The 13,384-nt window shown below is 38.4% G+C and overlaps 1 protein-coding gene across 1 annotated transcript in view; it reads right to left on the bottom strand.

The window, feature by feature from the left end:
- The window catches only part of Rlf (RLF zinc finger), a 57,561-nt gene that overhangs the window by 21,407 nt on the left and 22,770 nt on the right, over positions 1–13,384 (bottom strand). Inside the window, exon 5 of the mRNA XM_048350989.1 lies at positions 8,281–8,483. Coding sequence (XP_048206946.1) covers positions 8,281–8,483 — 203 coding nt within the window. The remainder of the gene's footprint in view (positions 1–8,280; positions 8,484–13,384) is intronic.

The following is a 13,384-nucleotide window of genomic DNA, read 5'->3' as shown; positions in this document are numbered from 1 at the left end:
CATTAGATATTGAAGGTACAGTTCATTTAGAAATTAACAATGAAATGGACCCCCTACATTGACAGAAGTCTTAGTTTTGTTTCTAATTAATTTTTATGCTTTTAGATCTTTAAAGTAATAGCACTTCGTGTTTAAAATGTTGTTTGTTTTGTTTTCCTGGTCCTGGGGCTTAAATCCAGGGCTTGGGTGCTGTCCCTGAGCTCCTTTTTTACTCAAGGCTAGTGCTCTACTACTTGAGCCACAGTGCCACTTCTGGCTTTTTCTGAGTAGTTTACTGTAGATAAGCGTCTCCTGGACTTTCCTGCCTGGGCTGGTTTCTGATGGTCATCCTTAGATCTCCACTACCTGAGTAGCTAGAATTATAGGCGTAAGCCAGGAGCGCCAAGCTCTTATTCTTTGTTTTTTATGTAGAAATTTTTATCTTTGCAAAGATTTCCTTCTTCAGTAAAGAAAAATCAGAATCATCCACTTGACACTGTAACTTTTAATAAAAATTAATAGCAATGTTATTTCTCTAAATTCTGTATAAATAAAAGATTATAATCTAGGGCTGGGAATACGGCCTAGTGGTACAGTGCTCGCCTCGTATACATGAAAGCCCAGGGTTCGATTCCTCAGCACAACATATATAGAAAAAGCCGGAAGTAGCGCTATGGCTCAAGTGGCAGAGAGCTAGCCTTGAGCAAAAAGAAGCCAGGGACAGTGCTCAGGCCCTGAGTTCAAGCCCCAGGACCGGCAACAAAAACAAAACCAAACAAAAAATATTATAACCTAGAACTGCAGGACAAGGTATTCTGCTTTCTAGACCTACCAGATTTGACAGGTCTTTTTATGCAATGATTCTGAGTCCTGGCTTTCACATGACCCAGTCAATTAATCTCAATTGTATGTGTTTGGCAAAATTGTCCCCAGCAGAGGTTTCTCATTACACACATCCATTACTGAGATACCCACAGGTGCCAACGTACAAAGAACTTTTATTCCCAGCTGCTCCTAAAGATAATTTAACTCTTCTCCAGAAGAGAGAAGAAGCAAATGCCAAATATTTAACTATGAAACCTTAAAATATTTGACTTAAGTCGTCTCCAACTGATGAATATCTAGTGATTAATATTTTCTAAAGTTGTCCATGGCAAAAGAAAGCATCATTAGATAAGAAACTAATTACCATATAATGCACCCTTTAAAAATGTGTGCAAAATGTTTCTGAATAAATATAATCCAAATTATAAGAATTTTTTAAGTTGCATTTGTGTGCACATACAAACATAAACAAAAATGATGTACCACCAAGATTTTCCCAATTGAGAAACAGCTCTTAGGATAACTCTAAGAATAGCTCAGTGGTAGATAGTCTGCCTAGCATTCATGAGGCCCTGGGTTAAAAATCCCAAACTTTGTTGGGTGAGGGGTTGGGGGTGGGGAAAGTAATGGGGGTTGGTAGGGAGAGAGGGAGCAAGAGAGACAGAGAAAAAAGCCATGTTTTTCATCACTTTGCACTGATGATATACAATTCAGTGGAAAGATGGCTGACCAAGAAACCAGGTAACCTGCATTGTGGCCTGAGTTTGGCTCTATAATTAGCTTAAGGCATGTAGGGCGGCTTTGGGAATATTATCATCTTGGCTTCAATTTACTTATTGGTAGAACATGAAGAACTAACTGATATGGAGACTGACAATTAATAATTGAAAAAATATATGGTTCTTGTAAGGCTAGAAAAGAGTTTTTGTAAAAAGGCTGATTATCTGTTACAAGCTCTCTTCCAGAACAGCACAAAGACATAAATGAACATGATTTTGTACTAGTGACATCCAGGTATGGTGTAAACTCCTAAAAAACATTCACTTAAGCTAGGTGTCACTGGCTCATGACTGTAATCCTAGCTACTCAGGAGGCTGAGATACAGGATTGTACTTCAAGACCAGCTCAGACAGAAAAGTCAAAGAGACTCCATCTCCAAAATAGCCAGGGCTGAAGGTGTGGCTCAACTGAAAAGAGTGAGTAAGCAGTCAAGCAAGTAAACCAAGCAAGCCTAAAGCCAAGTTCAAACACCAGTACTGAAAGAATAAAAAAAGGAGGTTTGAGGCCAGCCTAGACTACATAAAAAGATCAAAGTCAGCCTGACTTATATGGCAAACCAATCTAAAGAAAAACAAAACAAAACGCCAGATATACTCAGTGATATGCTGCATAAAGGTACTTCATTAGCCAGACTGAAAATGACAGTATACGCTATATAGCCTAGGTGTACAGTAAGTTATATCATCTTGATACATGTTCATATACTATGATATTAGTATTAAGAAGAAAATGCTTAATGATTCATTTCTCAGAACACATCCCCATAGTTAAATAGAACATAAATGTATTCGGGTGGATTTTAGCTTATAGGCCATGGACTGCCAACCCTTGTAGAGTACTAGCAAATGACATTTCCTGTAACAGTTCCTTGGAACTCATCTGTTGAATTAATTTGGGGAGGGGGGACAGGGAGTCAAATACAGGAGCTCATACGTGCTAGTCAGGCACACTACCACTGAGCTACAATTCTAGTCCCTAACTTGTTACTTTAATAAACCAGAAAGACCGTGTATAAAAGTAGAGTTCTCTAGCACAAGCAAGGTCCTAAGTTCTAGTTTTATCCCAACACTGTAAAAAAAAAAAGGCAAAGAAATAAGTAAATCCACCACAAGGCTGATTTTCCCTTCCCTGTTTCTCTACCCCTTTGCCATTCTAGTCAAAAAGCCTTACAAACTCAAGGTTATCTTGTATTTCATCCTGTATTTTTGTCCTGCCACCAAGTTCTTTTTCCACAATCTTGTCCTAAATCTAGTTTATATTCAACCATAGCAGTTTCTACTTTCCAAACCTTCCCAATTTTGACTGTAGAAAACCTGAGGGTCAAGCCAGAGGCCCATGGCTTGGCTCACACCTATCTGTAATCCTAGCTACTCATGAGGCTGTTATCTGAGGATTGCTGTTCAAAGCCAGCTCTGGCAGAAAAGTCTTCATGAGACTCTTATCTCCAATTAACCACTCAAAAACTGGAAGTAGTGCATGGCTCAAGTGGTAGAGCACTAGTCTTGAGCACAAAGAGGCTCAGGGACAGAGCCCAGGCCCTGAGTTCAAGCCCTACAACTGATGCCACCCCCCCCCAAATGTCATTTTTCTCCCCACACAACACATCACATCTTACTTCCCACAAGATCAAATTACACTTTCTGCCCAAGGAAGATATTCTATAGTGAGTTCTGGCAAAGAATACATTGATATCTGTACTTCTGCTACCCAACAATTATCCTTAAACCTTTCTATCTATCTAAACACCACCATTATTTCAAGGTCCAACTCAAGCATTAAGTTTTCCACAAAGCTTCTATAAATGTCTCTCTGCCTCTGGCTCCCTCTCCATGTGTGTATACATACATATATATACACACACACGTATATACATATGCATATACACACAAATGTATATATGTATATATACATATATTTCTACTGAACATATAGCCAGTATCACATAACTTAGTACTAATCTTCCTAGAACTGTTTCTGACAAAAACAAAACTACCGATATACACTTCTGTATTTACCAATGCCTACTACAATGCTAGAAACAAAACAGGTTTTAAATAAGCAAAGGTTGAGAGATTAAAGAAAAATGTGTTACAGAATGGGGAGGAATCAAATCCACAGTTTAGCAGCTTCTTTTGAATTCTTGTTATGTCTCAGATACTGAAACTATTACACACCTTACTCTTTAAGTTTCCCAAACACAAAATATTACAGCTGCTATTAGAGATCAATAGTCTATCTGCTTACTCTACCTGAGAACTTGCAAACCTGTGTAGGCTTATAGTTAATTACACACACACACACACACACACACACACACACACAAATGCAAATGATCTCATAAGAGGCTAATTATCTGTGTATACCAAAGCGTCTATCTATCTAAATCTGTATTTTACCTCTGATCAGTGTACTTGATTGCTTCTCCCTAGTTATAGAATCTATTTATATAGTGTCTATGATATGCTAGGAACTGCTCTTGGTCTTATATTTCTTTTGAACTATCTAGCCATTTGGTAATATAACTACTTGTTTTGGACCCTTTACAGGTGAAGAAAAAGAAACTATGTGTGCAAGGTTAAATGGCTAGTAGCTATCAATAAAAGGAAGCAAGCCTACATATTGTGACTAAAACATGACATTCCTTCCCCAGTTAATCCAATTAAGCAATCAGCCAACCATAAGGGAGTTTCAGAACTCTACAGCCAAACTCCTCTTTTCTGAATTACCAGAAACAAATATGACTTGTGAGAAATCTCCAGAGCAACAAGTTTCCTCTAAGAAGATTGATGCTGGAGAGGAAACATTTGGTATTCAGATTTTGAATGGCATTTAAAGCCTTGAGACTAGATAATCAAGAAAGTGTAGATAACCAAAAACTGCTTGTCAAATAGTATTCCCCACAGGATTGGGGCAGCGACCCAACAGTATGTAACTAAAACCAAACAATTACTCAACATATAAAGGTCAAAAATTGACCTCTCAGGGGAATACAATAGCTCAAAAGCTATGTATGTACGTTCATATAAGACTACTGTCGACATATGGTCTAATATCGACATTACATTTAAAGCCCTAGGCAAACTTTCTTGGGTGTGGCCACGTGGCTACTGTATATGTTCTTGATACATTGTATATTGTATATATGTCTACCTGACCTAGAGAAGAGATAGAAAAACAGGGCGTAAGATATCACAAGAAATGTACACACTGCCCTACTATGTAACTGTACCCTTTTTGCACAACACCTTGTCAAAAAATTTGTGTTCAATTAATAAATAAATAAATAAATAAAAAGAAAAGTGTAGATAAGAGAAATGATGATCAATGACAGAATCACTGGGAACTATAACATTAGGTCATGGAAAAATCAAAATAGAATTAATAAGAGGTTAAGTAGTTAGGAAGTCAGGATACTGTGCTATCCAAGTAAAAAACTGTTAAGGAGGCAAAGTTGAGAAGTCAAATTGTTAAGACATAATCTAAAAAGTCAACAGTGATGGGGCTGGGGATATGGCCTAGTGGTAAGAGTGCTTGCCTCATATACATGAGGCACCACATATACAGAAAACGGCCAGAAGTGGCGCTGTGGCTCAAGTGGCAGAGTGCTAGCCTTGAGCAAAAAGAAGCCAGGGACAGTGCTCAGGCCCTGAGTCCAAGCCCCAGAACTGGCAAAAAAAAAAAAGAATATAATATAAAAGTCAACAGTGAATTTAATGATGTGATGGATTGGTAAAGGAAAATGTCCTCTTAGAATGCCTTGAAGAGAGAAAAAAAATGTTCAGTAGTAGTTTAGGAAATAATGTTTAGAAAGCCAAGGGAGAAACTGGGCAATGGCTACAAGGGGAAGTAGGCTCTCAAGATTTATTTTTTCAAAATTTAAGAAGTTAATGTAAATGCTGAAGAAGTGATTACATCAGAGAAAGAGAAACTGGTAATATGATAGAGAAAAGGAGAATTGCAGGTAGGTATAGTGGCTCACACATGTAGTTCCACTACTAGAGAGAGTAGAGATCAGTTCAAGGATACCCAGGGCAGATGGTAATTATTGAAACCCTATAACAACAAAGAAACCAGGTGATGGAGGCACATGCCTCTGAATTCAGCTACTTGAGAGGATCACCATCCATGGCCAGGCCAGGCAAAATTTCAGGACCTTATATGAAAACTAAAGGAATGAAGGCATGGCTCAAGTCACAGAGTACCTGCTTATTATTATTATTATTATTATTATTATTATTATTGTTATTAACAAATGGGAGGTACTGAGTTCAAACCCCAGTATCATTTCTTTTTAAACTGTTGTGGGATTGGTAACCAATGCAAGAGTTGGTGAAATCTGTATCTCATCCTTAACAAAGGGGAACGTATATATACATGTATTCAGAAGAGTGAACAGATGTTACAGAAGAAGCTTATTCTCTTCCAGGTGCTTCACTTTACACAGAAAAATAAGAGAAGTTCATCAACAGAGAATTATTAGATGGGGCAGAAAATACTAAAATATAGGCTTGAAGAGAAGGGACAAAGCAAGAAACGGTAATCTGAGGGGATGGGAGAGTGGATGGAATAAAGAAATATCATTTATTTAAAGTGAGATTAGGTTGGAGTTTTCTCCATTTAATTGGCCCTGTGCCTATAGGTAAATACAGAAAGTTGTGATTTGGGGCTGGGATGTAGCTCAGTGGCAAAGCGCTTGCCTAGCAAGTGCAACGTCCTGGGTTCGATCCCCAGTACCAAAAAAGAAAACACAAAAAAATACAGTTAAACAAAAAAACCAATTAAAAAAAAAAACCCAACCAGAAAGTTGTGATTTGTAGTAATCAAGCAGATATGAAAAAAGGAGAGACTCACAAAGTACTTCACAGGAACAATGCAGAATGAAAAGGTTTAAGGATCACTAGATCCTAGTCAATACCATAGGATACTTAGAGCTAAAATTATCATAGGGGGCTGGCCTAGTGGTAGAGTGCTTGCTTCATACACATGAAGCCCTGGGTTCTATTCCTCAGCACCACATATGTAGAAAAAGCCAGAAGTGGCGCTGTGGTTCAAGTGGTAGAGTGCTAGCCTTGAGCAAAAAACAAAAAGCCAGGGACAGTGCTCAGGCCTTGAGTTCAAGCCCCAGGACTGGCAAAACAAACAAACAAAATTATCATAAAAATTTAAGCACAGGACCAGATCTTTGGGATTCCTACACTTAGAAAAAAACCCTTTAGATGGGAGCCGGTAGCTCACACGTATAATCCTAACTACTCAGGAAGCGGAGATCTGAGGATCAACGTTCAAAGCTAGCCCAGGCAGGAAAAGTCCATGAGACTCTTATCTCATTACCACCAGAAAACCGGAAGTGATGCTGTGGCTAAAGTGGTAGAGCACTAGCCTGGAGCTGAAGAGCTCAGAGACAGTGCCCAGGCCCAGAGTACAAGCCCCACCACACCCCCACCCACCCCCACCCCACCCCTACCCCCACAATTTCAATACAGAAATAAAACAAGAATTTATGAGTCAAATCTAAATAGCAAGTAAAAAAAAAAGTAAATCATTAAAAAAAACTGAAGTATTCCTAATTAATCAAAAATTACTAGAAAATCGACACCCCCCCATCTCCCCACAAAAAAAAAAAAGAATCTTTCTAAATGCCAGGTGCCAGTGGCTCACACCTGTAAGCCTAGCTACTCAAGAGGCTGAGATCTGAGGAACATGGTTCAAACCCAGCCCAAGCAGAAAAGTGTGAGACTTAGCTCCAACTAACCACCAGAAGACTGGAAGGGCAGTATGGCTCAAAGTGATAGAGCACTAGCCTTAAGTGAAAAAGCTTGGCACCCAGGCCCTGAGTTCAAGCTCCATGACGGATAATAATATGTGTATAAATAAATAAAAATTTTTATATAAATAAAAATAAAATAAAAATTATTTCAAATTTTCTAAGAAAAATAATGATTTAGGTTCTTGTGATTGTTTGTACCAGTTCTAGGACTTAAAAATCAGGGCACTGTCCCCAAGTTTTTTGCTCAAGGCACTCTAATGCTTGAGCCACAGCTCCACTTCCAGCTTTTTGGTGGTTAACTGGAGGTAAGAGTCTCACTAACTTTCTTGTTAGGGCTGGCTTTGTACCGTGATACTAAGATCTCAGCCTCCAAAGTAGTGAGGATTACAGAGCATGAGCCACTGGCACCTGGCATAATTTAGGCTGTTTAAGAAAGCATTTAATATGATCATTAATACAAAGCTTAAAATCTCAACAATGTTATTATTTCTCATGGTATCCAATTTGGCCACTTGTTACTCAAAATACATTCAGAGTTCAATGTCTAAATCTAAATGTAGAGAGGCTAAATTAAGTCCCATTCTCCTTAGCTTATATACCTTCATGCCATTATTAACAATTTTCTTAAAAAGAATAAAATTATTACTGTAAGAAGAAAAAACTTTCACATTAAAAGATTTCACATTAGAAGATTTAATAGTAGATCATCACCCAGACACATAAACATCACTTAGATTTCTTAATTATTTACTTTCAAGTCCACTTAAGAGGACAACTTTACATTTAATCTGTTAAAACTGCTAAATGTACAATTAAGTAATTTTTTACTTGCCTAAAAATGAATCTTGTTTTTCACTCTGATGGAAAAAATAAGCAAGGTAATACCTATACAAATTACTAAATTCATAGTTAACTTAAAATTTACTTACCTCCTTAATAGCATCTTCACTAGGGAGCATGGAACATAAACATGTGATATAGGCTTGCTGAAAAGATGACACATGTGCAATTTCTTTGGATTCTGCACATAGTTTTGATAAAGAAGTAGCCTGGGGTATGCAGTTAGATTTCAACAAATGTTTTATTCGCATTTGCAGAAAAGAAGGTCCTTCTTGTGCAATCAATTTATTGACTAGGAAATAGAAAAAAAATAAAGTTTTATGATAACATACCACACAACATGTCAATCCTATTGTGTGTGTGTGTGTGTGTGTGTGAGTGTATGTGTGTGTGTCAGTATGGGGACTGAATACTGTGTCCCTGAGCTTTTTTACTCAAAGCTGATGGCTCTATCATTTGAGTCCCACCCAGCTTCACTTCAGCTTTTTGGTGGTTAATTGGAGCTAAGAGTCTCATGGACTTTCCTGCCTGGACTGGCTTCAAACCATGATCCTCAGATCTCAGCGAGGATTACAGGTGTAAGCCACTCACACCTGACTTATTGGTTTGCTTTTACTTCATGAAAATTCAGTTGATGTAAGTGGGAAGATAATTCTGGTCTTAATACTTATCTAATAAAGATGAGCGAAGAATAAATTTGCTATGATTTCCACATAATCATTAGTTTCACTCTGAACATAAATTATTTGATCATCTCCATTTTCTAATGAGACTAGGAATGGTGAAATAAAGTAGCATAAATGTAAAAAGATACAAAAAGTAACCTACTGACTATTAATGCCTATCAACTGAGTACTTAGGCAGTGCCAAGTTTTATGCCAGATGCTTTTATATACTTCTCATTTATTCTTCACACCACCACCAAGGCAAGTATTATCCCCGCTTTAAGGTTAGGAAAATTAATATTCAGAGATTAGGTGACTTGCCAAGGATTCCAAAGCCAGTGGTGCTGTTTCCTCTAAACCAGGCATTTCTCAAAGTGTGTTCCACCGACCAAAAGACCTGAGAGATACTCCTAGAAAAAAAAAAGGATTCCTTGGTCAAATCTCTGAACAGTCCTGCAATAAAGAAAACTGTTCGATTTTTATTTAACCTAATACTTCCCAAACTGATTTGACCAGAGAACCCTTTTATACATACTATCAGTACCCAGTAAAACATATGTTCCTGGTTTAGTACACACTTTGGAAAATGCTGCTCTGAGTAGGCTGAGTAATAAGCAACTAAGCAATGAGTGTACAATGTACTATACAAACACTCCATTTCTGAGTAAGAAATACTCAACAAATGTGTAACATTACATATTAGTAAAGAAGAGGCTGGAATTTGGCATGTGAAGCCAGGGAGTAATAAGTAAGTAAAAAAAAACAAAACACCTTTAGGTGGTTAAGCTAATCAAGTTTCTCAGACTTGAGAGTATACTTAATGAATCACTGGAGAGTTTATTAAAATGCGTATTGATTCTTTCAGTCTAGAATAAGGCATTAAAATCTGTTTTCCTAACAAGAAACCCAGTGATAAGTTTTCTAAACTTCTCTTTAAGGTAGGTAACACTTGTCAATCTCTGTTGGTCTGTCTCTCTTATTATCTTACCATGTCTTACCACCTATCTTAGCATGTCTTGTTATCGTTTATATTCTCTAGAGTACTAGGCACAACGCCTTATATATTAAACATACTTAAGAAAACTATATACCTGGGAGGGGGGAAGATGGTAGAAAAATGAGGGAGGAAGTAGCAAGTTTGACAAGAAACGTACTCACTACTTTACCTATGTCACAGTAACCCCTTTGTATGTCATCTTGACAATTAAATTTTTAAAAGAAAACTATATACTTAGCAACTAAAGGGTTATCAATATCTAGCCAAAGCTTTTATACTTCATCTGTGTCCAAATTCTACCCCCATAATTTTAACTACATGGTCTCAGGAATGTGTGATCTCTCAGATATTTTATACAGTGAATGACATAAGAAAGCACAGCTACAGTGCCCAATACATAGAAGGAACTTTACAAATCATAGTTATTATCTCTAAGAGATAAAATTAATTTCACGGGTTGGGAATGTGGCTTCGTAGTACAGTGTTTGCCTAGCATGCATGAAGTCCTGGGTTTGATTCCTCAGCACCACATGAACAGAAAAAGCCGGAAGTGGCCAAGTGGTAGAGTGCTAGCCTTGAGCAAAAGGAAGCCAGGGACAGTGCTCAGGCCCTGAGTCCAAGCCCCAGGATGGGCAAAACAACAACAACAAACACGCACACACACACACACACACAAAAAAAAAACCCTAACTTTACTTAGTAAATTACAATCACTTAAACCATTGCTGTATCGTTTCTTTTTTAAGTGCTAGGAATCAAACCTAGGGTTTTATGCATGCTAGCTATGCAGCTCTACTACTGTGCTGCATCTCCAGCCCCATTACATCAATTTGGGGGTTGGGGACAGGGGCGGGGACAACAGCCAGTCTTAGGGCTTGGACTTGGGGCCTGAGCACTGTCCCTGACATCTTTTTTTTTTTTTTTCCCTCAAGGCTAGCACTCTACCACTTGAGCCATAGTGCCACTTCTGGCTTTTTCTGTTTATGTGGTACTGAGGAATTGAACCCAGGGCTTCATACATGCTAGGCAAGCAAGCTACCACTAAACCACATTCCCAACCCCTTATTTACTTTTTTTTTTAAAGAAGAGTACATTCCTACTACTTATTAAAGAAATAGTTTAAGGGGCTGGGAATATGGCCTAGTGGTAAAGTGCTCATCTTGTATACAAAAAGAAGCCAGGGACAGTGCTCAGACCCTGAGTTGAAGCTCCAGGATTGGCAAAAACAAAAACAAAAACAAAAACAAGAAATAGTTTTTAAGCAGGGTGCAAGTAGCCCACATCTGTAATCCTAGCTACTCAGAAGGCTAAGATCTGAGGATCATGATTCAAAGCCAGCTCAGGAAGGAACGTTTTGAGACTCTTACTTCCGATTAACTACCAAAAAGCTGGAAGTAGAGTTGTGGTTCAGTGGTAGAGTGTCTTGAGCAAAATAGCTCAGGGGCAGTGCCAAGGACTGGCACAAACCAACTGTATGAACAGTATTCAAGGTTATACCAGTGGCAGTCAAGTATTTTATATTTACCATACCTCTTGATTGCCAGAAACAGCCTTGAATGAGTGGCTTTGTGTTAAGTATATTCTACAATGTTCACACATAGAAACTAATGACTCAGTTCTGAGAATGTATCCCCATCACTAAGCAGTAAGTGCATAGCTGTTCTTGGCACTGTCTTCTTAACATCTTTTATCAATAATAAGGTGGTATTTTAGCCTTCATCTCCCTACATTTACAAAGGGATGCCATTTGAGGACTTAACCATAAAGCAATAAACATCAATTTCTTTATTATTTAACAGCTCTTTTCCTCATTCTTTCTTGTCAGTGCAAATAATAAACAGAATCAAAGCACAGAACCAAGAATAAAGTGAAACATCTTCATGTCAATCTTCTCATGACACAATAAGGTGAAAGAGCATGTACATGGTGATCAAACATGATAAAGAAATCAGCTAACTGGGATATTTCAAAGCATCAAATTTCTTGTTCTAACTTGTTCAGATATGGATAATCTCAAAGTCAAAAGGCTCCTGAGGTAGGAGGATGTCCAGTTTCAAGTTAGTCTGGACTGCACAGTGAGAACTTGTTGAAAGAGAGGGAGGGAGGGAGAAAGGGAGAGAGGGAAGAAGGAAGAAAGGAAGGAAGGAAGAAAGGAAGGAAGGAAGGAAGGAAGGAAGGAAATAAAAAAGGAAGGAAGGAAGGATGGAAGAAAAGAAGGAAAGAAGGAAGGAAGGAAAGAAGGAAGGAAGGAAGGAAGGAAGGAAGGAAAGAAGGAAGGAAGGAAGGAAGGAAGGAAGGAAGGAAGGAAGGCTGGGTGCCAGTGGCTCATACTGAGATCTGAGGATGGAAGTTCAAACCAGCCCAGGTAGGAAGGTCCATAAGACTCTTATAGCTAAACAACTACCAAAAAGCTGTAAATTAAGCTGTGGCTCATAGGGTAGGGCACCCGCGTTTAGGAAAAAAGGACAGCGCCAGGCCTTAAGTTCAAACCCCAGGACTGACACCAACACAAATATACAGACAAATAATTAAGTATGAAAGTAAGTACAGGTGCTTATCCCACTCAGCTACTTTTTCTCAAGCAAAAAGTTATGGAGAACCCATCCAGGCATAAGGGCAAAGGCATGCCATCCCAGCTATATGGGAGGCATAGCTTGGAGGGCATCTGTCTAAGGCCAGCCATAAGCAAAAATGCGAGCCCCTACCTAAAAATTAACCTAAGCTAGGTGTCAGTGGTTGGATACTAGTTACCCAGAAGGCTCGATCTAAGGACCGAGTTGCAGCCGAGGCAGACAAATTTGAGTCTCTTATTTCAATTAACCAGTAAAGTTCCAGAACTGGAAGTGTGGCTCAGGTAGAAGAATGCCAGCCTTGAGCTAACCAAGTGTAAAGCCTTGAGTTCAAATTTCCACACTGACAAAAAGATTTAAATTGTTGTGAAACATGTTTAATCTCAGAAATACTTATGTGATCCTTTGACCTTTCAACAAACTTGAAGCAAATAAAGTTAAAGCTGTTGACTATATTGAATACTTTAGTGTCTCTAAAATACAAAGGTCAACTCAAATACATAATTTCTCTGGTCTTAAAGCAGCAGTTTTGCAAATAAAAAATTGTGGGGGCTGGGAATATGGCCTAATGGCAAGAGTGCTTGCCTCCTACACATGAAGCTCTCGGTTCGATTCCCCAGCACCACATATATGGAAAATGGCCAGAAGGGGCACTGTGGCTCAGGTGGCAGAGTGCTAGCCTTGAGCAAAAAGAAGCCAGGGACAGTGCTCAGGCCCTGAGTCCAAGGCCCAGGACTAGCCAAAAAAAAAAAATTCTATTCTTTGTATTTTTCTATAAAACACTGAATTCTTTCAAAAGTATAAATTAAAAAGCACTTTATTCCATGGTCTCAGCTGTAGTAAACAGTGAAAAAAATGTGAGCATAGCTCTACTATCCACCAATACTAACAGAAGATTATTTCTACTCGGAAACTGAGTACTGTTACTCAATGCAAAGGGATACTTAAATGCTACCTAAAT

This window comes from Perognathus longimembris, chromosome 7, assembly GCF_023159225.1.
Source record: "Perognathus longimembris pacificus isolate PPM17 chromosome 7, ASM2315922v1, whole genome shotgun sequence".
In the NCBI taxonomy this organism is placed as follows: domain Eukaryota; kingdom Metazoa; phylum Chordata; class Mammalia; order Rodentia; family Heteromyidae; genus Perognathus; species Perognathus longimembris.
This window is presented reverse-complemented; position numbering and strand designations above follow the sequence as displayed.